The 26,228-nt window shown below is 41.7% G+C and overlaps 1 protein-coding gene across 1 annotated transcript in view; it reads right to left on the bottom strand.

Moving 5' to 3' along the window:
- LOC136438334 (membrane-bound transcription factor site-1 protease-like) overlaps window positions 1-26,228 on the bottom strand; it is a 99,098-nt gene that overhangs the window by 32,893 nt on the left and 39,977 nt on the right. Inside the window, exons 6-9 of the mRNA XM_066433099.1 lie at window positions 22,508-22,663; window positions 21,589-21,706; window positions 20,456-20,566; window positions 5,524-5,633 (exon numbers count right to left, since the gene is read on the bottom strand). Coding sequence (XP_066289196.1) covers window positions 5,524-5,633; window positions 20,456-20,566; window positions 21,589-21,706; window positions 22,508-22,663 — 495 coding nt within the window. The remainder of the gene's footprint in view (window positions 1-5,523; window positions 5,634-20,455; window positions 20,567-21,588; window positions 21,707-22,507; window positions 22,664-26,228) is intronic.

Genomic DNA, 26,228 nt, shown 5'->3' with positions numbered 1-26,228 from the left:
GATACGTTACTTACTTAGCTCGCATGAAAGATGCATTTTACCAGACGATGCATCTATTCCTAATCCCTACAGACAGCCCAATAGGAATTATCATGTTCATCAAACGGTAATATCTGACGCTGTCACATACATCAATGTCCCATTACCTTCCCTGCAACTCCCTAGCCAATCAATTAACAGCAATTCAAAGGCAGCTGACAGGTTCTTCCAAGGCAAAGGTGTGGAATTAACTCGCGTTTCAAAGCTGGTTTCTTGCTGGCTGCAAAGCTACGTTCCCTTGTTCTTGCCTGGTGGCATTGACACTGATCGCCCTCACATGACTGTCATACAAGACTAGTCAGATTCACAAGGAGACAGTGAACCGAATCTGCATCTACAAATAAAGGCCCGCCCTCACTCACAAAGACATCCAATGTACACAGATGGTTGGAAATGGCAAGGGAAATGTATGCTGCTGCATAATCATGTAGGGTTGCAAATTGAACTTGTTGCATTAACAGGGCTTACACTCAAAGTGGATGTATTTTTGTAGGCTCAAAATGATGGATTTAACAATGGAAATTAACAACATGGGCTCCCTAACAATAAGGGGGACAGAAAAAAATATAAACCTGGAGACAGCCCTATATAGAAGAACTTTATTGCACAACAATTGTACATGGTACAAAGTATGGCAAGAATTCGTGAACATAATACAAAGTAGAAGTATAGAATAAAACTTAACATCCTAATTACTAATACAATACAATAAGGGCTAGCATACGCTTTTGATATAGCGTTATAATCGAGTTTGTTTAATCATTAGTTTCGGTATTTTTTCTCATGTGAAAGCAGTCGTTTAGATATTTACCTATTTTCGCATTGTGGGGATTGTTGCATTTAAAATAGGACACAACCCCCTTTTCAACCATAAAGCACTCTATCACATAAAGGGGGTGCACGATTGCTCAATGAAGTGTTGGGAAAGGGAATTGCTGCCTAACCTATTTGTGTGCTATATTCATGTAATTATCTGCCACAGAGACGTACAGCGTAGCTTTATCGGGGCCGACACTCGATCATTAACCCCGCTGCAAAACAGGCCTTAGCGCCGGGGCACATTATCACCTTGTAGGGAATGATCGCACCATTTCCCACTATCTACTAAATTTCCCCGTGTCATAACGGCGGGAATGCCGATTTAATGATGGCACGACCTGGCCTATCAATGGCAGCGCTCAAGTCAACCGTGCCGCAATTGCACTTATTGCTCGTTACGGGTGGGTTGCCGGCGCCCATCAACCCAATAACGGCGGCCAGTGTGTGCCGTTCTTCACGGATTACTTCATATCGAAACATAAAAGTTGGACAAAAAAGCAATGACGAGCCGAGTTGAGGTTAAATATATATCACATCGTTTAATGGGCATTATCATAAAAAGGGGAAAATATTTAAGTAATGCACTTGCTGGCTATGAAAAATAGTGGTCGCTGACTGATTCTTCTTTTACATGCACAGAACATAGCAGAACAATATACAGTATGTATAAGTAACTTTGTAGCCTAAAATACTTACCTAAATCCACTGTTACAGAAGCAGGCTATAAACATTATGAAACATTTCTGAAACGTTGCCAGACTGTTGTCTTTATCAACAGCATTGCTATCATAATCAAAGAGAAATGTCTTTGGCCGTGTATTCCCCTGTAAGCATATGAAAAAGAAATGGGTACACGCATGTACTACAGCTTTCATCTGTAAAAAATCTGTGCACTGCGATAGTCGAAGAAGAAAGTATAATTAAGGGCTAGAGAAATCAGTGTTGAGCTTCCGATATGACCATGAAGGAGAAAAGGATTCTCTCATTTGTGTGTGTGTGTGTGTGTGTGTGTGTGTGTGTGTGTGTGTGTGCGCGTGTGTGTAATCACGATTATACACTAATAATAGGAACCTCGGGAACTTCAAGATGGCGGCAAAGGAAAGACGTTGCGTGGCTGGACAAGCTCGGATCAGTCAAGAAACCAGAAACATCAGCATATTTTTCCTGGGTGTAATTCAAAGCTAAGGAGATGGTCTCATTTGTGTAATCACAATGTTACGCTAAACAGAACTTCTAAAACTTCAAGATGGCGGCAAAGGAAAGATGTTGCGTGGCTGGACAAGCTCGGATCAGTCGGGTAACCAGAAAAAAAACAAATTTTTCCTGGGCGTAATTCAAAGCTAAGGAGATGGTCTCATTTGTGTGTGTGTGTGTAATCACAATGTTACGCTAACCAGAACTTCTGAAACTTCAAGATGGCGGCAAAGGAAAGACGTTAAGTGGCTGGACAAGCTCAGATCAGTCGGGTAACCAGAAACACAACATACTTTTCCTGGGCGTAATTCAAAGCTAAGGAGATGGTCTCATTTGTGTGTGTGTAATCACAATGTTACTCTAACCAGAACTTCTGAAACTTCAAGATGGCGGCAAAGGAAAGACGTAGCGTGGTTGGAAAAGCTCGTGCAACAGGCTGCATCTGCCTACCGGTGCGTCAAATGAAGCAGATTAATGGCCGTTCGACCGCACACCGTTATCGCCAATTAGGCGGGAAAGGCAGCATTACTTATTTGACGATCTGTCATTTCCACCCAGTCAGAGGGAGCCAGTGTCTCCAACTGATTATTGCCACGTGAACCCAGATTATGGGGCATTTCAAAAGTCAAAATTCTATTCTTAACTGTCATTGGTTCTCAGAGGTTAAAAAAAAAAAGATTACATCTGTCCTCTGTATTCTTACACGTACATGTATATCCATTATAAGCTGAAAAAGAACAGTAGGTTGAATTACATAGCATGGTAAAATAAGATTATATCTGTCCTCGGTATTCTAACATGTATATTCATTTAAAGCTGACAAAATACAGCATGCTATTTACTATATTTCTATCTTTTTGAGAATGTTTTACATTATTTAACTGACTGCACAATGTCATCATGTACATGACTGAAAGACTTTGCAAGCCAATTAATGAAAGATATAAAAACATGAAGTTCCGCTGCGGTACTATAGAAAGTAGCTAGGCGGCTCAATAATGAAGTTGACAATCGTTTTCCGAACCCTGCCAACCAACCAAATATCATAAGGCTCCATCCACTGCTTCTTGAGTTATGCTGGCCATAGACAGACAGACAGGCGGACGGACACACAAACAGCACCAAAAACATAACCTTCTTGGCAAAAGTGATAAAACGAGTGTTGATACAAGAAGGAACAGTATGATTTATATATATATATATATATATATATATACACGGCGAAAAGGGAAAGAAAAGAAAGACAGGGTCGTTATGTCAGTTTGAAGAAGCACTAAAATTCCAGTGACAATCCCCACAAAGACTAAATCCTTTTCCACCCAGGAGTGAAATACACCATAAGAACATATCATGTGCGCACATTGAAAAGAAGGCTATAGAAAGCAAACGACCACATACCAAGTGTTAGCAGGAAATGCTATTATGCTCTGTCGCCCCTCCTGGGTCTAATCTACTGGGGAAGCCGGCTGCCGTGCATGTCTCAAACGCTGACAGAAACGGATCAATTCCTGCATGGCCCTTATCACTACCATCTCCTGTCCAACCGACTTACCAACCAGCCCGGCAATCAATTTTGTTGTACTACAAAGACTCCTCCATTCCCATAGACGGCTAGTAGAGACGTGATAATGTGGAGAGATAGGCATCGCTTTGGCTACCAGTATTCATAACCAGTTTCCCCGGGTAGCAGACATGACAGCGACATGTATTCAAATAGACAAATATATATACGATTGGGACATACGAGGGCAAAGATGCCTTCAGTGCCTTTAATACTTGGCTACGACATCATCTACAGTAACATGCCTGTAAACTGTCCTTTATTTGAACTAACCAGAACGGGCAAGGCTTCCTTTCTAGAGGCTAAAATGGATACAACACGAGACACTTTAATTCCAGACTGACAGTATAATACTGGAAAACTTTAAGGAATTTTTTTGGAAGACAATAACATAATCTGATACTAATGTTGTTACATCGTGATGAAGAATATGATGAGGATCATGATGCAGAATACCAATAACTAAAGGGAAACATATCTTAATCTAATGTAATATACAGTTTGCCAAAATTCTGTCTGAGGTCTGCAGAATTCTGCTTGACATTTTCAGAATTCTGCAGACTTCTTCGGAAATGTCCCTGGAGAGATCTAATAGTTACCAAGATATTTGTTAACATTTTTGTTACATCATACTTGGAGAAAATAATCTGTTTGTTCAATCTCCCCCCCCCCCCCCACAAAAATGAAGTTTTCTGGAACTAGACTGTTTGTCTGGAATTATAGTGTCATCTGTTATAGTCATGTTTGTGGACTCAATGTTATGTCTGTATATAGTTTGAAGCACGGCAGACACAGACAGTACTCTTTACAAGAATTTGCTTTACCTAAATGCATCTGATTGACTTGCAATGGGTCGAGACAAGCTCATTGGGTTGAAAGTCGGCAATCACCCTGAAAGCTCTCTCTCTACCACCCCTAATTGCCTCACCTTTTGATGTTTCCCTTTAACAGGATTACATTAAGCCGCTGTGGCATTTCAGACCATCTACATTGCTCCAAGTCACCAGTTCTTGGAACTGGGCACGTCATCGCAGACAACATCTCAGCATGGGTTAGAAATACCCAAAGAAATGTCTGGACTGAGGCTACTTCTGGGTTTGCAATTTTGCCTCCCCAAGGCCACACCAATTTAATTTCTTGGTTAACATATGTTTTTTTTTAATTTTAGCAAAAAAAAATCACGAAAACAGAAGGCTGGGGTGAAAACTTGCACCTGACCCTGTTCACTCCCTGAAATTGTGTGCATCAAAGTACAAACTTTCCTCTGAGATTCTGTTTTCCTGTTGATTTTCTAACCAAGCATTTTCTTAAAAATTCCGTTAACCAAGAAATTAAAATGGTGTGGCCTATCAAATCATTTTCAGGAATGATCCAGCCAACAACTGTGATACATCTCACATGAAAAAAAGGACTATTTTATCCACTATCATCTATAGACAGGAAAAATGGTGAGACTGAAACATTGTCTTTTATTCCTACTTCACTCCAGCCCCAGATGACCTGCAAATTGATTGTTTGAAGTAAATTGTACACAATTTTCTCACCATCTCTAACTGTATGTCATTTGCATCGAGTGCATAAGATACATGTATTCCTGTCATACGTTTACATGTACATGAACATATCATACATGTCATAATGGTATGGAAGAAATGTATGCTGGCCAGCATTCATAAATAGGCTAAACAGATGCTTCCTACCATCAATTTAGACAGGTCTCCGATACGCCACTTGTCCAGTACTATCAGTAAAATTAAGTACAAAATTTTCATGGTGGTCAAACCATGTAGTACTCACCTAACACTGCAAACCAAACATGTGCTAATAGTAATATGCTTTCTAGCAGGCCAGTAAGAAGGCAGCATTTCAAGACGAAGACGTTACAGAATGATGTCTTAGAATATTCTTACCTGGTTGTTAGTAAAGACTCGGAAGATGTGCAAGTCTGCGTCCGGTGAGAACCCTTGGCACTCCTTGGAACTGGCGATGACCCCCGCCACAAAAGTTCCATGGCCCAAACCTACAGGCAAAGACAAAATGGTGAGAAACAAGTCAGATGCAGGTCAAAATGTCTACCTACACATGTGTTGCCAATGCTTAATTTTCCAAACCTAGCCTGAAAAACAAAATGGTGAAAAACAAGTCAGATACAGGTCAAAATGTCTACCTGCACACGTATCACCAATGCTTAATTTTCCAATGTAATATCTTCTGTTGTTAATCTTCAGAACGTAGTGAAATAGCATAATTTCTATCTAAACAAAGCAGGCTGTGCTAGGATTACAATTGGCTGATATACATTTGTGTATATCCTCATCAAATAACTGCATTCGTGACTTCTAGAAACCATGGGCTATACAACAGCTTGACTACAACAATAACGTTGGCAATTTTAACCTTCTAGTGAGAGAAAAAATGGCCACCAAGATGTAAACACGACTCTGTGCTTTCCTCAGAAGAACTTGTCACCTCTGGCAGCAGCTATGCAGACACTTCAAGAGCCTGTCTCCAGAAATGCCACTAATTGGTCTGTACCATTCTGAGGGGCCCCGGGGCAGTACCAATCCCCGGGCTTGTAGCAACCTCAGCTGTTTGCATCAACAAGAGGCTAGCGAGGTAGCAACAGGAGGAGAAACTGTAGCTGGCTACGCAAACGAGACAATGCAACATTACCGGACTTAACCAAGCGGGGTTAATGGTTCTTCTAGCCGTTATCTAGCTTTACTTTCCATTGGTCAAATGCCACGTCTGAAAATCGTAAGCCGTAAAAAGCAACTGTCCCGGTTTGTTTGTCCGCGGATTCGCTCCCTGACTACTAATGCCGATGTGCTGGTAATGTTACTGTATCAAAGCGGAGCTGGCAGATCTGGGCTCTGTCCATGCACACAACTGCTTAGGGGAGTATAGAAAAGGTAATACATTTACCTGGAGGATGGCCAACAGTGGAGGGCACAACCACAAGGGTTTCAGCACCAGGGAAAGCACCAATAGTGACACAACAGTGCCGCCAATGAGATCTAAACAACCTGCACAACAAGGTGCTTGTTCTTACCACATGAGAGTCGGGTTAGGAACAGGGTTGTGTCCTCTGTAATGCTCGACTGCCGCCATGTGCAATGACCTACACAACACCCTGTTGCACGGCTTCCCCGGTAATGAGCGTACATGCAGAGGAAGTGGTCATTAATATTCAGAACCCTCCGATTCGCTCACCTTGAGATGACTACATCACGTACATGTAGCTCCTCAACAGACTGGGCAAGATCAACTATAGAACATACTGTTGTAGTAATGGTGCACTTTCAAAACCCTTTCAATACAACGAATACAAATGTCAGAAATCAGACTGTTGTTTCATGTAAATGTGGGTCAAACAAAAATAAATAGACCTGAGTAACTGATGATAACATGCTTTGAGTGGTTGTGAAGAAACAAGTAGAATCGCAGACATACAGACGTCAGAATTTTGATTAAATGAATATATGAATATGTAGAAGCACATATATAGCCCAAACATAATACAGAAGAGTCAAACACACGTACGTACATACATGTATCCAAATGGGGGGACTACGGCCAAGAGAATGCTTTTACCGAGCTTCTGAGGTAGGCAGTTAGCCAGGCAACCTTTGACCTCTCCCCACTTCACAGCACGATTGCCAGTGGCGTTCTGAGTCCCAGCGGGGAGGGCTAATCAGCACAACCAATCAACATGCGCACACGGCGCTCGCCCCCTGCTCGTATTACCTATGAACTCCGCGGAAAGGGTAATGGACGCAGAAATCACACGACTCGCAAACTTGGAGGCTTTTAACATCGCAGAAGGCAGGGCTGTTCCCGAGATTTTTAACATCTGCAAATAAGACATTTAGGTCAAGTGATCTGCAGAGAAACTTTATTGACGCGACGAGGGGCAGCTTAAAAGGGTGACGAGACACCCTAACTCCCACGGCGTGCCGACTTATGGAGACACCTCAGAGGCGAGAGACAGGGCCCGCACCAGCTGTTAATAATGCGCACACGTCCACCCTGGCATAATTGTCTGTGTCGGCTACTTAAATCGACACGTACCTCGCACACTAGCTGTCACTATCAGGCAATTTCATCTGATCCGGGAGTGAGAGAGTGCCATCTCCCCTGCATAAACAATAGCGTCATAGATCATCCGATGTAGTGCCTGCTGGGTTTTCCCCCCTCTAGGACACTGCTGCCTACAAAATCACTATCCCCATCTCATGACGGATGGCCACACAGTCCCCGGATTGTCATTACCAGCTTTTCCGTAACAACTTTGGGGTGCTGAAAGGCTTGGTTTCACACGCGCGTCTTCGGGCGCTAAAATACGGGTTCTGCGGCGAAAACGACGTCTGATGGGCAGGGAGAGCTAATATTTGACACCACCGGCAGGTTCCCTTCCCCTGACCTTCACAGCTGCGAGGAAAGATAAGCACGGAGGCAAAAATGGTATGCAGAGCACCGGCCGCGCTTGTCGCCATGCATTAGAATCATGGCTCCCCTGCTTTCGAGGGATCCCACACCACTCTTCATTGATTAAAGCCATGGGAGACCGCCAGTCCACTGACGAACGTTTCAAAGTAGCCAAGCAGAATTCGTCAACTGAGGGTCTTATACATTGATTCTGGCATATAACGGGCTCACCTTTTACCCAATTATAAAGTAAAGCTGGCAAGACAGCTTACCTTGCCAGATGACAACTAATAATAGGTAATAACTGACGATCTGTTTGTAGCTGTGATACATGTATGCTTATAGGGGGCCAGTCATTGTGATACAACATACATAAAGGCAATATGTGTAACACATGTATCACCCCTTACCAAGTGCTGTTTTTTGCAATTCTACTCGTACGTCATACTGGGCTGATGACTGTATTTCTATGTGATACACGACAGTAGATCTGGTTGAATTCTATGGAGAACTAGAATCAAAAGGACATGAAGTAGGTGATCACCCTCCAGTCTGAGCTGACTCGACAGTAGTAATAAAAAGTGGGAAGGAACAACTGGCTAAACCATCACTCCCAACTTGTACATTTACATTTCGGTGGACGTTTGGCTGTGATATTCCAAACTAAATATAGCGGTGGCATATTGTTACTTGTAAATGTGACCCTAAAATGCATTCTTACTTGGTTTGGTTTGACATGTTCCGATAAATCTATTTCTAGCAAGGATCTATTTCTAGGTCTTGTGATAATGTCATGAGATAATGATAATTATATAAATCATTTGCTATATAATGTAAATGCAGCAATGTTCACAGGGATTTAATTTCACGGTAAGGAGAAAATGGAGTGTTCTCAGTGGTTTTAACTTTGCGTTTGAAAAACAACGGTAGCACTAGTCACAAAATGGAAACACTTTTTGCAGTGGTTTTAAGTTCATGGTAAAGAGTTCACCACGAAAACCGCAAACATAAAACCACTGCGAACATTTCTGCATTTACAATATTGTCTACCTACATGTGTAGAGATCACTACACATAGTCCTGATATGACATTATCAAACCTTAAGCAGGGGTATAGCCTTAGAATCATAACCTTCATTTCTCTGCATGGGGCAAATGGGAAACGGGTTCAGCCATGTAAGCTGGTCTTTGTGTTCATATGTTTGGAATTCGGTGTTGTATTCAACAGTCTCGAAGAGGAATTAGATACACAGTTTACCACCCAGTTTGTGTCTGATAGAAACTAGCAAAATTGCTTCAAAGATTCCACAGGTCATAGTTCTGTTAAAAACAATATATTTTTTGGATATGTGATTATCCTGTCAAATTGTATCCTATAATGGCTTTACAATCGTAAACATGCATGTATCATACATGTACTTCATCCTTGAAAATACTACTCAAAAAAGATTTTGTCAAATTGACTGATGGTGCACGTTTTTGGGAAGGCTTGAAGCTGCAACGGAGGCTAACTAGTAATAGGTATAATTTTCAAATTCCTTTTGCCATTCTTTCTTTCCTCCAACCTCTGATGCTACTTTTATAATCTTCATTCTCACAAAGCACCTTAAAATACTTCCTAGTCTAGTCCTTCATGATCAGAAGCAGAATTTTATTGGTAATTTCCAACACAAGAAAAAGTGAGACATACCCGAATTTTCAACTACACTGTCTAGTCTTTGTCTAGGAATAAAATCTACCAACGCAGATGAACTCTCAAGCTTAACTCATGATGTGGCTGAAAAAGTCTTTTGTATGCCAGACTGGGTCAGTTATATCTTTGGCCCACAGGCCTTTGAGTTTCATTAAAAAAAGACCAATACAACCCCAAAATTGTGACCATAGCTTGTCCAGAGCACGAGATATCAAAATAGGAAGCTACACTGCAGTACCATAACAAGCTGCTAGGGGGCCCAAATTCTAAAAATTTCCAGGTCTAATCAAGACCTGCACACACATACAAAATATTGAGACAAACCACCTACACCTGTAAGACAGACTGACAGCCACAAACACAAATGCTACCGAAAACATAACCTTCTTAGTCAAGGTAATAACAGTCTACAATTGTACACTTAGAGTAACTTGCGACCACCTCAGTCCAAGCATAGCACAGTCAGCTGAATTTACCGGGGACATGGAGATATACGTCCCATACCAGCCCGCCAAGGTGACAGTTTCATCTCCGATATTGCCTGATTGCGTCCTCCGCTTGAACATGGGTGTAATCAATAGGGTGAGGCGAGCTGTACAGCCAGGATTCAATTGGAACACCCGACTTTAATTGCCCTGTATAATAACGACCACAACTGGTGACTAGACTCGAATGTTAATAAGGAAGCCCAAGTTCAGGGACAGGGGAATTTCTAGAAAAAAACTTTTTTGCTCTGGTTATGTATTAAGTCCTGTTTCTGTTGTGTCCAATCCTTAGTTCACCTAATTGTTATGCAAGTTTATGTTTCTGTTGTGTGTAATACATAGTTCACCTCATTGCTATGCAAATTTATGTTTCTGTAGTGTCCAATCCTTAGATCACGTCATTTTTATGCTAATTCATGTTTCTGTTGTGCCCAATCCTTAGTTCACCTCATTTTCATTGAAATTTAGGTTCCTGTTATGCCCAATCCTTGGTTCACCTCATTAATATGCAAATTAATGTTCCTGTTGTGCCCAATCCTTGGTTCACCTCATTGCTATGCTGTCCCCCTGCTAAACTGTGAAAATGATTGATGTTTTTTTCTTTAAATACAGATGGAGATTAATGTAAGCTTACATTTGAAAATCCATTGATAACACAACCTATTTACGTACAAGATGCACGAGGCTGTGGCATTTTACTAGCACAAGACTGAGTTATTCAATTTACAGAAAATACGAGAGCAATCTTGCTACCTGTAGGTAGACAAAAAACATAGATGGCTTCTTATCTTGGCCTAAATGGGTAGAATCTGCTATCCAGGAGTTCAATTACCTTCTGGGTGTGTTATGCTGCGTTGCCACCTTATGAGAGGCCACATATCAAAGGATGTCATTCTGCTAATGTAGTCACCCTGCAAGGGAATGAATCGACAACTGCCTCCTTCCTTAACACCTTCCACGGCCTGTTCAAACAAGCCAAGATTGCATCCCTTTCCGACAATCCATCGATTTCTTGCCACAGACCAATTAGCAAAGTGATCTGACATCGGATTACTCTTCATTTCCTCGCGTTCTGTCCTTTCCCGCGATTGGTTGGCGACGCGCAATCCTGCTCGATGCGAAAGTTCTGTACCGTTCCCAATTAGTCAAGTTGTCGGGCACGCTGACATCTGACATGTATACAGTTGAACAAAGCAAATACAAGTATTCATCAATTCAAGTTGTGCGTTGCCAGACTGTCTCTTTATATGCATGCGATTGCAAGATACCACTTAGGGCATGCCAACTTCTCTTACCTTCTGCTAACATTACTGTAATTTGGCTGTCATCTATATATGCGGGACAGGTATAAGCAATTCCACTTAATGCAACAGACAAGGGTCTAGCAATTAACACCAATCTGGGAATCCATTTCAATCCATCTACTGACCACATTTATTCAGAGGAGGTAAATGTTTCCGTATTATGTCTAAAGCAATATAAATGTACATGAAACAAAATCTTGAAGAGAATGACGTTGGACCAGTAAAAGAGAGCTTTCAAAATCTCTTCATCTTACTCTTAGCTAGGCATTTGGAAGAGTATGATTTTTTTGTGTGTTTTCATGTATAAAATAGATTTTTTAGCTAATTTACTAAATTCTTGAAAAATCACATTCACATCAGAGCTCCAAATGAGGAAAAATTACATACATTTAAGCTGGAGGCCCTGTGTACAGGGGAGCTTCAGGCATTAGCACGTAAAAGGACCTAACACACTTCACGAGAAGAGTAGAGGTGAACCAGTGTGTTTGGCTGAAACTGCAAGCTACATATTGAAGCCACATTACTAGCTACTTGAAAAAGCATCATGCTTCAACACAGTTGAGGATGACTGCTTTATCTTTTGTTTTAGCTGCAGAGCATATGTTTCAATTGGGAGCCCCCACACTTACATCCATGATGGAAACAAAATTTCTTTCAGCGAAGCCAAAGTTATGAATAGCGTAGTTTGTATGTTTCGTCCTGCCAACAAAAAAAGCAAAGGCACGGAAACTATTAGTAAGTACTGACATATTTTCTGCACAGAATATTTTACGCTTCTCAGATGCTGATTTGGAAAAAAATGTTGTATGTCAATTCTTACCAGAAAACATCATACTTCAGATGTGTACAGAAATATGTAACTTAAGATAGAATGCATGCGAATATCCCTCAGCATTCAGAATTGGTACAGGTCCACTTCATTAATATATAAAATTTATACCCTCAACTACTTTAAAACCCATAGATAAAATCAACCCAACACAAGGCAGGTGTGGAACACACATAATTCTTCTGGACCAAATATAAATTAAATGCTGAGTGCACTGTTGGGGTCCATTTTGAAAAGCAGATTTCCATTTTCATTAATTAAACATAACATCTACCGCCTACATTCATCCAATAAAGTCATTTTTAGATTCTGAGAATATAGAGAAAAAGATGCACAGCTTGTACAGCTGGTTTTGTTTAAGGTCTTATATAGATATTATCATTACTATAATATATAGATATTACTAATTTCGCAGTAGGGAGAAAATGGAGTGTTTGCTCACGTTGGTTTTAAGATTGCGGCTGAAACAACGGGTAAGAGAGCAGAAGACAGAACAATCATTTTTGCAGTCGTTTTAAGTTTGCGGTGAAGAGGTTATTGCGAAATCCATGAATCCATAAAACCTCGGCGAAAATTTCAACATTCACAGAACACCATTTCAATACCTGCGACCTCACCCTCTCTTCGGCAACTGTGGTTTACTGCAGAATAAATAGCTTGTCATGCTTGACATAGATGGAAAAGTATATGAGCAGTCCTGAGTTGGTATCATGCTGTGCTTTGCAGCTAATGGTCAGGGGCTCAATCCCCTCTGGGGCCGTGACCGTTTAATCTACGAACAACATACTTTATCCTCATTTGTTCCAGGTCACAGACGATGAGGCCACCGCTTTCGCTCTCTCACTCCGGACTTCCTGTAAACCTGCCCGAGCCTCTGCCTACAGGGTCGCATCTGTCTACTTTAGGGCTTAGCGAGGACTTCAACTGAACTTCTGTAATGCTTCAGTACACAAGAAGTCCAATCTAGGTTCGTTCCATAGACTGACGCCATTCGACATATATGTGATGTATAGCCCTATCTAGTCGGTTAAAGAAGAACTCCAAATTCAAATCCAAAACTACATCAAACTCTCCTTCATTCAATTCTAAAAGTATACAGTATCTTTGCCAAAAACCCTTCTAAAAAGCTGTCTAAAATAAGCAGAAATGTATCAAACTTTTCGGCGCTTACTGAATGTGAAGTCCACACATGAGAAATCCGTGGAAATCCTACGTTGACCTCTTTGGCGCTGGTCGAATGAACGCTAATAGACCTGTCGATGAAAGAGTGGCGAAGGGAGTTGGAGATTTATCTGCCGGGTTACCCTTCCAAAACCACAAAATGACTTCATCTGTCCAGGTTATGAATCGCCCAAATAAAGCACATTCTTTCCAGACCCAGGTCTCCTTGTCTACTCTCTACTGATTACGGCGCCCATATTGGGAAGGGATTTGGAAAGACATAAATCCACCAGAGAAGGAAGACAACATTTCAGTCTGTATAAAAAACATTCAACTTGGGATAACGCCAATGCATACACATTTTCTTCCAAAGAGTTTGGACTGTATACAGGCGGGATGAAAACTTCCCAAAGTTCATTGACAGGAATGCTGTTGTAGGGAAGCGTTTGAAATGAAGCTTGCTGTTGACAGTATTGATTTTTTTACCCAGAACATGGAGTAACAAGATTACAGGATAAGCAATCCTATCAAGGTTCCTTCCCCTGGATAGATGGATGGGAGGAATTGGATCAAATTAACCAAGTCTCCTCCATAAATCCTGAACTGTTGCTGGGTTCATTTTAGATAACTCTTCACAATGAAGGGGCTAGGTAGAGGGCTTCTGGCACTGTTAGCAGGCTTAACCCATGTCCTGCTGGCATTTTTTTTAACGCAATTTATTTTATTAATTTGATGTCTTAATCAGGTCATTTTCCCTTGACTTTTTGTCTGCTACTGTGGCATTGTTACTTCCGCATTTGGTACATTTCGTTGCGGTGTGATGTGTTCATATACGTAACCTGTACATACATGGGACCTACATAAAGGCTCTGTAATGTGCAACCCCTATATGTAGGAGTCCTGCAGGACAAGGGTTAAGGTTGACAGATTTCTTAAATCATCATTGGTACTTTTGTCCCAAGCTATCTCTGTCCATACTACTGTCCAAAACTCTTCAGTGTCCTTTGTACTGAATGTTGTCCACAGCTATCACTGTCCTTAGTACTGAATGTTGTACACGACTATTACTGTCCTAAATTAGACCCGAATACTTTCCACAACTATCCCTGTCCATGGTACTGAATGTTTCCACAACTATCACTGTCCTTAGTACTGAATACTTTCCACGACAATCCCTGTCCTTGGAACTGAATGTTGTCCACAACTGTCACTGTCCTTAGTACTGAATGGTGTCTACAACTATAATTACTGTCCTTAGTACTGAATGGTGTCTACAACTATAATTACTGTCCTTAGTTCTGAACATTGTCCACAGCTATAACTGTCCGAAGTACTAAATATTATCCACAACTGTCACAATCCTTAGTACTGAATGTTTCCACAACTATCACTGTCCTAAGCACTGAATGAAGTCTACAGCTATCACTGTTCTTAGTACTGAATGTTGTCCACAACTGTCACTGTCCTTAGTACTGGATGTTGTTGTCAACAACTATCACCGTCCTTGGTACTGAATGTTGTCCACAACTGTCTCTGTTCTTAGTACTGAATGTAGTCTACAGCTATCACTGTCCTTAGTACTGAATGAAGTCTAACACTATCACTGTCCTTAGTATTGAATACTTTTCCACACCTATCACTGTCCTTGGTACTGAATATTTTCCACAACTGTCACAGTCCTTAGAATGTTGTACACAGCTATCGCTGTCCTTAGTACTGAATGTTGTCTGCAGCAAGCACTACCCTTAGTCCTGAATGAAGTCTACAACTATCGCTGTCCTTAGTACTGAATGCTGTCCACAACTATGACTATCCTTAGTACTGAATATTTCTCCACAAAAGTCAGTCTTAGTACTGAATATTGTACACAACTATCACTGTCCTTGGTACTGAATGGTGTCCACAACTGTAACAGTCCATAGTCCTGAATACATTTCCACAACTATCACAGTTCTTAGTACTGAATGTTGTCCACAGCTGTCACATATATAATCAAATCAAATTAACATGGCCATACACAGACAAAATTATGAGCTTCATTGCTGTGTCAGTTATCATCCTAGAAAAATTTGTCTTTTCCATGCAGCAGCTTGTGAAGTATGCCCCCCAAATAGCAATTATTGGGAGAAAATTGCTTTTGATGATGGTTTTTACCAAAAACAACATTTCCACAGAAAATGTCAGCTTAGTCTGTCGGTTAGTGTCAAGGCATCCCTTTCTACCGGAAACAATGGATTGTCCGGAAAATGACGTTTGGAGAAGCGCTGCTCCTGAGAAAGAGTCAGACAGGCCCCGAGTAGTAAAAAGAAACTCTGAACTGAGACCTCAAGGGAAATGCTTACCTACATGTACTCCCAGCTTGGACATGTTGCATTATACTACAGATAAAGGCCTTGTTACAGCTGTGATTTACCGTTCATGGTAACATTACAAGCAATTTGCCTTCAGGCAAGTATTCCTGCTGCCTCTGAATATTGCGAGGGTCTTGAAATTCCCTTTTATGCTTTCATAAGACAAATTAAGTTTAGTCTAGAGCACAATAATGAAGCAATATCCCAGTAACTTGCTTCTTTTTTCCATTTCCATTGTAATGCTTAGCCTGCAGCTACAACACTGGCCATAGAAGAAAGGAGCTGGAAAAACTCTTTATCAAAACTTTCCAATACTTATTTTGAAATAGAGAAACCCATTCTAATACTGAATAAATGTCTTGCCGAGAGTTATTATTTCCTAATCACTCCTGTTATGTTAGGAACAATATTCCATCACCGGAGGCGTTTTTCTCCCCAGGCTCAGATACTGATCGTACACCATTCATACCTGACCCCTCTCAAGCACTTCATCTTTTCTAAGATCTTTCCCTAAGAAGGGATTTCAGAGAACGACTATAAGAGTTACTTGTCGGCAGATCTTTTTCTTGAATGTTCCTTGGGGAGCTTCCCACCACCACCAACAAGCTCTAAATTATCTCTTTGTTCGAGACGTGGCTGCCTAGGGTCCTACGCTATCTCCTTACGTGCATCCAGGGCCTGAGCTAACTCCTTGTGGGAGGGCAATTAAGTAGTGCAGCACGGCTTGGTAATCCCCCAGTCAGTGCTGGTGTACTTCTCGTCCACTTCTGTCGCCGCAGGATATGCATGCGTGGAGGAGATAAGCTCTCCGTACCAGCCAGGTATGGCTACATTTCCCCTCCACTCTAAAAGCACATTCAAGCAAAGGCTCTAAGGATCGACGAGTTAAGGGAGAGAGAGAAGTACACATCTGCGGATCCGATACACTCCACATCCTCCCTTGACCACTGAGCGAGAATTTTTAAAACTCACAGGGTGAAACGGCATTCAACTATTCTATGAGCCAGACATGGCCGCACTTCCCCTTCATTCTAAAAGCACATTCAAGCAAAGGCTCCTAGGATCGACTTGGGTAGGAGTTAAGGGAGAGAGAGGTACCTTTCTGCAGATCCGATACACTTGACATCCTTGCCTTGTTGACCATGGAGTGAGAAGTTTTAAAACTCACAGGGTGAAACGGCATTCAACTATTCTATGAGCCAGGCATGGCTGCATTTCCCCTTCATTCTAAAAGCACATTCAAGTAAAGGCTCCTAGGTTTGACTTGGGTCGGAGTTAAGGGAGAGAGAGGTACCTTTCTGCGGATCCGATACACTTGACATCCTTGCCTTGTTGACCATGGAGTGAGAAGTTTTAAAACTCACAGGACGAAACTGCATTCAACTATTATACAAGCCAGACATGGCTGCATTTCCCCTTCATTCTAAAAGCACATTCAAGTAAAGGCTCCTAGGTTTGACTTGAGTCAGAGTTAAGGGAGAGAGAGGTACCTTTCCGGGATCCGATACACTCAACATCCTTGCCTTGTTGACCATGCAGTGAGAAGTTTTAAAACTCACAGGGCGAAGCTGTATTCAACTATTCTACAAGCCAAGTACATATGTCTGCACTTCCCCTTCATTCTAAAAGCACAGGCTCTAAGGATTGACGAGTTGAGGTAGAGAGAGGTACCTTTCTGCAGATCTGATACAATTGACATTCTTGCCTTCTTGACCACAGAGCAAGAAGTTTCAAAACTGCGAAACTGCACTCAAATATTTTAGTTGAGGACAGTGAATCAGACGTCTTTGACCTACACAACTCCTTGGCTACATTATGAACGACTTAATATACAGCGGCAGTGTAACCCCTCATAACCTTCCAGTGTGAATTATCGCACAAAAAGACTGTAAAGTAAACTTGGCTATACAACCATCATAAGTCATGGTTTTGTAAGTACTGCCAGCTATCTACGATAAGTAAGAGATTTTTTTTACCCTCCCACAGAAGTCCATTCTGCCCTGGAAATATGCCAGTATCTTGGGGGCACAATCCAACAGACCTACCCTGACCTTTCTACATTCAAAAGTTCATGAAACATGGGTCCCTTCAGGCACCGAAGACATTTCCTTCTTCAATAAAACGTCTCCAACTCCGGCTTGAATGGACGGAGTGCTGAAACGCAGTCACGATGCCTTTAGACAGTATGTGTGATTGAGTGGATCTTCTTATGAAGAAGATAAAATACAATGATCCTGATTCATGTCAGCCTTCAAGTATATCTAAAAGAAACATGTACAAAGATTTACAACACATGATCACTTTCACAAAAACGGCTCCACAAATAAAACTTTTCCATAAACTATCCTAATGTGTTTCCCTTTGAATCGCATGCAATGTCACTAAATGGTCTCCGTTTAAAGACGTCAACTTTTCGGATGTAAATCTACGTTGAAAAGAATGCCGTTTTGCCGGCAGTTTGAAAAGATATGCAGAAACAAAGTGCCTCTGATTTATACGCAGCATTTAACGGAGTGGATCTGATTGTGTCAGTGGATTAAAGGGAACGTTAAATGAAGCAGTCACATGAAAAGCAACTCGCTTTTATGGCCAGTCAACCGATACATCAGTGTCAAGATGGAAAATACACTGTCAGTAGTGTTCTATGCCTGTTCTGCCTCCGTAGTCGTTAACTACATCTAAAATATAACCATACACAAGGGAGGGAACAGGAAGTCTAACACTGCGAGAACAAATATCAGCAAACAATAGTATGAACATCTAAAATACTAGGAAATTGTTGAATCACTTTTCTATGGATCTCTTTGCCACACTCAAAAAACAGTTGTATTCAACTTGTAAAACCCACTTCAAAATGGTCAGAATGTGATTTCAGGGTACCGACTAAAAACAGATTTCTGATTGGCTCCAAGTCACAAGGTCCTTTTAATGACATGGTACATGTAAATCCAGGGTTCAAACAGGCAGTTGGAAGTTGTTGATCCTGTTACACTGCTTCTACTACATCATCATCATCATCATGTCGGGCGGATTGCCTGGACCAAGGCTCCTCTGTCCCTTCAGATGACACGGTTCGCCCTTCAGTGCTCTAGGTCTTCAGCCCTCCCCCCTACATGTACGCCCCCGCCAAGTTGGTCCATGTAGGTCCGTCGCGGTTGCCCGACACTGGAGTGTCCATGAGTTGGTGTCCAGAGGAAGAGTTCGCTTACAAGCTCATCTTTGTTTCTGTAGCAATGTCCTGCAAGCCTGGCCCTCGTATGTTTGATGATACAGTTGGTAATGTTCCATACAATTCCACTTTAGTCAGGTGGTGTTTCCAGGATTTGTAGCATGCGAGTGTATGTTCCGTCAAGCTTGTTCTCACCGATTCCTAAAATAATGCAGGAAGAAACTAACAAACTTGGGAACAGTGGACTATTCTGGACACAATCACTGGAGCAAACTGGAGCTAGACTAGGATGGATTCCAGGCTATATGTGAGTTTGTTAGAAGTGAAAATTCTCTATACTAACCTAATAACTAATATATTAGACAAATATACCCTGATAACAAATTAAATAGTGAGTGTAACAGAGTTCCACAACTTTTCTCTTCATTGGCATAGCCTGTAATTCATTGGACATTCTCAGTGCAAAGCAGAGGCTATGAAAGGATGAGGCTGTCAAGAACTGATAGCGCCAAGGGCCATACAAATTCATCCTAAGATCTAATAAAATGGACGGATAGGAGGCAATAAAGATCATCGGTATATCGGACCATGTGGGCGTGATTGATGCAGACCTTATGGGCATTCCCTGCGCTTGGTGGCTCCCCACGGCAGGCTTTCACAAGTCACAGGGCTCCACGAGTGGCCATGTGTTGGGATGGATTCTTATCAGTAAGAGACAGAGAATCCACAAGCACGATCTGTCTTCATTGAAGAAATGTCTTCAGAAAGCTGACAAGAAAGGACAACTACACATTTCTGATCAAAAGAGAAGACCACCAAAGAGACCCACACTTTTGATCAAGCCAACGTTGGTGACATATGTACACGTGTATGCCCAGTTGAACTTTCCTGTACAGGACATGGATAACACATGCAGCAACTTTGCCGAACAATAGACCGTTAAGACTAGTAGGTCCCAGTGGGATTTCGGAAGGACCGGAGCGAACAGCATTTCCAATAAACTTCTGCACTGAGCAGACATCAGTCTTGGTCCGGGGGCAGTTCCCCTGTCCCTGGCCGGCAGATATGAGGCATGGCACCATAAATGCTTAACCGGCAAATCAATGGCGACACAAAATGGTCGCCTGTGGCAAAAGCTGCTTTTACCGCGCCAATTAGAGGCTGTTCTGTATGGCTGGGGAAACGCGTCCCCTGGAAGCCGTTGTCTGAGGGAAACATCAAGCATTCCTTCACGAGGCTTGAGATGATTTGTCTTGGCTATACCAAGAGAGGAAAAAAGCCTGGGCCCGCCTATCATAAGTGCCGAGGGTAGGATCAAATTTTCATCCTCAGACTGATGGAGAATTGTATCTTAATGAAACCTTGTCTCTACAGTCCTTAGTAAAGTTTCAGGCAAGTCAAGGCAGGTGAAGGAAAACTTACCGTCGTTAAGGGTTTTCTCGTTGGTCCAGTTGGTGCGGTCCTTCAAGTTGCGGAAATGTGGGTGGTTTTCGCTCAGTCCTGTGTCGAACACTGCCACCTTGATGCCACTCCCTAACATGAACAACATCAACATGAATACACAATGTTATACATAGTTCATGACTGTCTACAGCTTTAAATCCCCCCCCCCGTTCTTCTCATTGTTTGGAAACCCACCTTGTTGATTTTCATTGTTAAATCTGTCATTCTAAGCTTACAAAAATACATTGTCATCAATTTCAACACAAGGAATTCAGATTTTTGGACAGACAGGGTGAAATTTTTTCTGTCCTAACAAGCAAATTTCCATCTCAGGACTGAGGGACGGGTCCTGGAGACAGCCCTGACTTATGCTAGGGTCACATTTTCTAACCGGGGCCTGGCCGGACTTTCTGCGGAAACGAAAAATCAAAGTGTGTGTCCATAAATTTGCACAAGCTATGCTCTTAAATGATTTTGGGTACGTTTTGTGTTTCTGTTGTCTTTTATATCATACTTTTCGTTCCTAAAGTCTGCCGGCCGGTCCCCGGATTGGAAATGTGACCCTAGCAATACATGTACTCCAACATTAACATATCAATCTATGACACGTCCAAATATCAATATAAATTTGGAAACATGAAATTTCACTTCAACAGATTTTAGCCAGCTAAAAAGTTGTGATTCTTCAAAACAAACTTTTTTTTTCCAAATGAGTTTATATTAAGTTTACCAATACTTTTCTGCATTTATCACATTTTGATTGCAGAATCCTGGTGGTATTTCCAGGTGAGTAATTTTATCATATATCATTCAATAAGACTATAATAATTTAGTCTCCAGCTTTCTGAAGCAATCTATCTTGTACTGTTTATTGAACTTGAAGGTCAAGTGCGACCAATCTTAGACACCTCTAATGGTCGACAAGCTATAGCAGTTCGTTATCGGCAGCCTTGTCGTTTTCTTTGCTCCAGGATCGACTCTCTGCTGCAGAAACGACGACTGTTTCTACCTCAATCCTTCGGACCACATGTCGAGGGTGACCAGGCATTGCAATTTGTCTTGAGCAGACGCATACAGAAGCTGACAAGAGGGGCCTTTTTAGGTCCACTTACCGGCGAACCCCATGGCCCACAGTAGGTCAGCTTGGAGCACGTGGGTGACCTGTCGCGGCACCGTGCGCAGCAAACGGCGGCTGGTGTGGCGGCCCGTGGAATGCCAGAATGCCGCTCCCTGGGAAAACATACATCATACTGTCATAAAGGGTGCAACGGCTTTTGTTAACGACACATGGGATTAACGGCAAACTCTGTTACGCCAGCAAATACAACAATTTGCAGGCAGAACGAAAGCAACAATGGAAAAATTTAACAACAGCATGCTGCAGTGACCCTGTCCAGACCTGCAAATCAAAAACTGTGGATTAGTTATCTTACCACAGACACTTAATGTACACTACAAGTACTGTATACTGTGCTAAGGATAAAAGCAACACACAGGCAGTTAGGAGTTGTACTAGACAAAACAACTACATGTGGTTGTCATTCCCAAGATCATCCACATTAATGCAAAAACCACAGGCAGAAACATGCCAATTCCCCGAAGTGCATGGAAAATGATGCATTCATTCTCTTCACTAAGTCGAAAAGTTATTTTCCCACAAGCGCTCTTCTAGCACAGTCAGGAAAACTTTGCAATTATGGACAAATTCAGCTGATACTCATGTGCCAAAACGATCTTCAAATCACATGCTACAACACTCTTTCCTCAGCTCTCTTTGCAGGCATTATGAGGCAGGCTTTTTTCCTAATCGGCACAAGAAACAGAGTGTGACATAACTGATACGCCATCAGAAAAAAGACCAACCCGTAGAGCATGCCACGGAGGCTCCATTTTCCCCCCATAGTGAGGATAAGTATGTTCTGTCCACATGCTTAGGGATGGCATCGTAGATAATATAGTTAGTCCAAACTTCCAAACCAACAACTTAATCAAACCAAACAAGCAAAACAACAGCGTCTTCCAACTTAATACCTTCTTAACTGTCACTTTATTCTTTGTTCCCTTCCCAACAGTCCTGTTTGTCTTAGACTTGGGTTTTATAAACTCGGGTAGCGGGCGTAGCGGCATCTTCCTCCTAGTTTGACCCTTGCTTCTATGGAGGTCAGGGTCCAGAACTTTCTTCCTGGACTGTAAGATCCACAAACAAGAAATCGAAGATCTCATACCTCCATATTCATACCTCAATACGTACATATTTATTACATTTTTTTTGTTAATTTCTTAATGCAATAGCCCTAGCCTGACTCTCTGCTATAACAGTTGTTGCTCAACAAGTCCCAAGCCACCCGGATATCCCACATTCCAGTGCAAAAGTTCACTTGATCATGGGCCTCCGTCCACCTTGAAAGACGACTAGAATGGTTGCCATACACTTGTAACCATGCTCTAAACTTGCTGACGCTATCACTCAAATCATTCCTCATTGACATCATTCAACTTTTATTTTTAGCGTCTTCCCGTTTTGTCCTCAGTGAAAAATGGGTCAGACTCAAAGGTAAGATTTTAGATACACAATTGGATTGTCTGACATACACTGATACAGAATGCACAAATTTTCCCTCGTCCTTGTCTGAAAAACATCTGTTTTCAAACTAAGTCTTTTGAAAGTACCATAACTTTTAATAGCGGCAGAAAGCCGAGGCAAATCTGCACATTTGTCTCCCGACCATTCTAGAAGGTTTTCGTGCTCAGATAAGTAACCGTGGAGGCTCGTGTCCTCGGTAGGTTGGGGAGATAAAATCGGCAGTACGAAGAAGACGGTCGGTAATGGGTGTTCACCGTCCCCCTTGAGATGCCGTGAAATACTGCCACATCTCGCATCGTACACATCTTAGACCTGCTGCTCCTCAAGAGTGGCCAGTTACCATTAAGTACATCCAAAAACTTGCTTGCAGCGAGTGCAGACATCTTACGCCAAATCCTCGCCAAATCTGCCGTCGTCCGCATACGGTTCCAAATCCATTTGCTCCAGATCAAGGGCAACGGGGCCACAAACGGCATCTTGTACCTACCGATCTGTGATCTCATTTATGTGGCAATATATTTACCAGTAGCGATACGGACAGAAAAAAAAAAAGAGTTTTATAAAGGCCACACCAATTTAATTTCTTGGTTAACAGATTTCTTTTTTAATTTTTGCAACAAAAAAACTATGAAAACAGGCTGGGGTGAAAACTTGCACCTGACCCTGTTCATTCCCTGAAATTGTGTGCACCAAAGTACAAACTTTCCTCAGAGATTCTGTTTTCCTGTTGATTTTCTAATCTAGCATTTTTTTTTAAATTCCTTTAACCAAGAAATTAAAATGGTGTGGCCTAAGGCCTAGGAATATCAACATTGTGTTGCCGATTGCGGTCCTGAAAAAAATTAGGGCGGTCTGTATTTTTTTCATTGTCTAGATTTGGACTGAAGTTACACAACAAAAAAACAGTTTAATGTAAAGCTGAAATGCATCAGGACACTGTTATTTTTGACATCATATTGAATTTATACAGAATTGTACAAGCACAAGTATACTAATAAACTAAACAAGGGAGCACAATGTTTACTACAAACCTGTTAACAATAACAGAGTGTGAAATACAGGACTTTTTGAATCTCTAATCAAAAATTTCATGTCCTTTTCCAGCGGTCCACCAAAAAAAGGCTAGGGTCGGCTGCTTTTTGCTGAGGTCGGTCAGACAACCGGAAAGACAACATTTTTTTCTTGGCCTATTAAATGATAACCTGTATTTCGGAAACCAACCCGGCTTAGGTAATTTTCTTGGGTTATATCAGTGACCACTCCATCCGTAAATTAGAAAGTGCATCACAACCAGGAGTAACGTTAACACCTAATAAAAACTTTCTTTCTTGTTAGTTACTTTCTTTTTTACAACGTTGGTTATTCAAGACGAGAGATTTACAGTGTGGTTCACCCTGTCTAGAGCAACGCCTGCCAAGTTGCATATGATACGCCATTCCTCACCGGCTACTATCAGCACTACAGGCTTTTGGGGCTATCATTAAGAGGCTTTGAGCTGCTGCGAGCGAGGATATCTTGCCCTGGCAGAAAGCTCTTCCACTGACAGTTCCTCAAACAGTTGTAGTAAACCAAATCAACCCTTTCCAACACCCCTCCCCCTGGCCGCCTGTATATTGCTGAAGAATGGCATGTTCCCGTGCTTCTCTACCCCGCGCAGTAATAAAGTGGCGCGGTCCCTGCTGCTAAATTTATTTCATTACCGGGTTGCTGAGGGAAGGTGGTATATAATGATCCACTCTTAAGTCCCAAGAAGTGAATATCTTTCTGAAATAATGCTACCCTGGCAGGTGATGTACATGCAGGGAAGTCTCCAGCTTTAAATTTTTTTCCGTCCCACTCATCGTTTGGGAGCCCATGTTGTTAATTTCCGTTGTTAAATCTGTTATTCTAAGCTGAAGAAAATACATTTTCACTGTAAATTTCACATCAATTTCATGTCATGATGAAGTTCAGATTTCTTGGACAGCAGGGATGAAATTTTTTCCTTCCCAACAAGCAAATTCCCTCTTGGGAGGGAGGGACGGGTCCTGGAGACAGCCCTGTGTACCTCTTAAAACATTGCTGAAACTATCCCCTCAATGTTTGCTCCATTACCTCAATGAAAAATGGAAGTATTGTTTTCGGCATGTATGTATGTCTGTGCGTATGTGTTTGCCCGAATAGACAACATAACTTGAGAACCTCTGGATGGATCATCATGATATTTGGTATGTAGCTAGGCGTTGGCCAAAAAACATAATGAACACTCCATTTTCTCCCTATAGCCAAATCAACCCCCTGTGAATTTAAATGCACTGTATGAGCTTATTCTTGCTAAAGGTTCTTCCACAACATTAACTTAAGAAAGCGACAGGTCAATCCCCCTGCTGGAGTAACAGTTCTTCTCTTCTCCATATGTAGACCTCCGATAACTACTCTTCCTTCTGGCTAAGGCCTACCGGTTTATTACAAGTCTTTAAAAAGATAACATCTAAAGGAAAGCATACTTTAAGTCTCACTCTAAAGGATTTTATGCTTAGCAGTCCAATTATTTTCACCATACTGGTATAAATCATGCAACTGGAAAGAGATTATGTAACCTGTCAGGTTTTCATGGCATCAAAACCAAACCAAAAGAACATGTTTTTTCAAACGTTTGTTGTCTTTCTTATCCTTTGGAAAAGAGGTTCACCTCTGGCGGGGGCACTGTTTTTGGTTGTGTTTGTGTGTTTGCCCCTATAAGTCAGGACCCTTTTGATGGATTTGTATGAATTTTGGTATGTGGGTACATGCAGTTATTGAGGTCCAGAAGCAACGTGGCAGTTTTGGCCCCCCTACCAGAATGTTTTAGTACTGCATCAGTACAGGCCAACACCCCTTCCTGAAAGTACTGTGGAGTAGTTCATACAGCTAGTCTGCCCGGCAAGGTCAAAAACCTCAATTTAGGACACCCTGATGGCTTGGGACTTGTTGAGCATTAACTGTTATAGCAAATAATAGGCCTGGTGCAAGTTAAAAAGTTTAAAAAAAGAAAAACTTTGAATATTTCACTAAGGTATAACTTTCATTTCTTGCCCTTGATTTGAGGCCCTCTCGAAAACATTGGGTTTTCTGCATGAGATACATTAGGCCACACCATTTTAATTTCTTGGTTATCAGATTTTTATTTTTAAATTTAGCACCAAAAAA

The sequence above is a fragment of the Branchiostoma lanceolatum genome, chromosome 7 (genome assembly GCF_035083965.1).
Source record: "Branchiostoma lanceolatum isolate klBraLanc5 chromosome 7, klBraLanc5.hap2, whole genome shotgun sequence".
In the NCBI taxonomy this organism is placed as follows: Eukaryota; Metazoa; Chordata; class Leptocardii; order Amphioxiformes; family Branchiostomatidae; genus Branchiostoma; species Branchiostoma lanceolatum.
The sequence above is the reverse complement of the archived record's forward strand: the minus strand, read 5'-3'. Positions and strand labels throughout refer to the sequence as shown.